General features: G+C 45.4%; 1 protein-coding gene across 1 annotated transcript in view; it reads right to left on the bottom strand.

The window, feature by feature from the left end:
• LOC108795931 (multidrug and toxin extrusion protein 1-like) overlaps window positions 1–1,371 on the bottom strand; it is a 35,942-nt gene that overhangs the window by 28,381 nt on the left and 6,190 nt on the right. The window contains exons 3-4 of the mRNA XM_018567268.1: window positions 720–788; window positions 209–357 (exon numbers count right to left, since the gene is read on the bottom strand). Coding sequence (XP_018422770.1) covers window positions 209–357; window positions 720–788 — 218 coding nt within the window. The remainder of the gene's footprint in view (window positions 1–208; window positions 358–719; window positions 789–1,371) is intronic.

The raw sequence follows: 1,371 nt of genomic DNA, 5'->3' as shown, positions 1-1,371 counted from the left end.
CCGGGGACCCGGGGGCGGCACCGGGGGTGTGTAAAATGGTAGGCACAGCGCTGCAGCGGCAGCCGTGTTCTTGGTATAACCACTTCCAGCGGATGATGTGTATTTATGTGAACCCGCTGGAAGTGGTTAAAGGAAACTTGTAGGAATAGAGGAACATGAGGTCTGCCATTGCTAAACTGTTGCTCATTCCCTTTCATAGAGAGCCCACCTGGACACGTCAGGGTTTTGCCGGAAGAGAAGCAGGATGGGTTCGGTGTTCAAGAATAGAGCCCAGCATGGAAAGCAGAAGAGTAGCAGGATGAGAATTCCTCTTTGCAGGATGGTTCCGACCAGTTTCAGGTTGCGTCCTCCATAGCTCTGAAATAAACCTAACTGATCAATAAGGACAGCCCTCACTGAAGAATGGAGACAGAGGAACCAAACTAGCTGTGTTCACACAACGTAACAGAACAGTTACATAATACCTGCAGGGTTCTGCATGCAAGATTAACAGTATCTGTATTTTAATGATGTACATAACATGTTTATAATACTACCATCTAATACAGAGTGCATGTACAGTATGCAGTATGGCTTAACTGCGCTATGAGAGAAGATGTGGGGAGTGTTCCTCCCCTGTCAGTGTCTTAGCAGTGTGTGTAATCTGATCTCCCTTCTCTTCAGGTCTGTCACATGTGACCAGGACCCAAACACTATTAGCACTGCGCCGTGTAAATTACCTGCGATATCAGTGTGTCACATGCTCCAGCAAGCCCCGCCCCCACTGCCACACCAGTAATATTCACCACCTATAGAGAAGATATAATAAGATGCATGGGATTGTAGACAGCATGGCAAACAAACAATAAAGAATAAAGACACGGACAACCATGAATGGATAGAAATTTGGGCTGCGTCCCTTTATTACTGGTTTAAATAAATAATTTATTAAAAGATATAGCTATACCAGAACATAAATAATAAAATATTGACCAACAAACTTATAATATACACAACCGATCCAGCCCAGTCTCCAAATAAAAACCAATAATGTCATAAAAACATAACTCTACCCCTTTAAAATTTAAAGGTGACCAACCACGTAATAATGGCTGTGACGGGCGTGCGGGAGGGAGGAGAGCTCACAGAAGGTGCTTTTTGCCAACTGGCAACCTAGATACAGTAGGTAGAAGCCCCTTTAGATAGACCTCTTAACCCTTCCAGAGACTTCCAAAGAGGTCAGCTGACCACTTTCTAGAAACATCCAAGGTATCAGCTGATCACCTACCAGAAACCTCAAAGGGGTCAGCTGATCGACCTCATCCCTCACAATGAAAGTGAAACAGCTGCCAGAGAAAGGGGGGGGGGGGGGAAAGAAAGTGGGGGCGAACC

The sequence above is a fragment of the Nanorana parkeri genome, unplaced genomic scaffold (assembly GCF_000935625.1).
Source record: "Nanorana parkeri isolate BGI_ZX_2015 unplaced genomic scaffold, ASM93562v1 scaffold1026, whole genome shotgun sequence".
Classification (NCBI taxonomy): domain Eukaryota; kingdom Metazoa; phylum Chordata; class Amphibia; order Anura; family Dicroglossidae; genus Nanorana; species Nanorana parkeri.
Note: the sequence above shows the minus strand (reverse complement) of the source record. Positions and strands in the feature narration are given on the sequence as shown.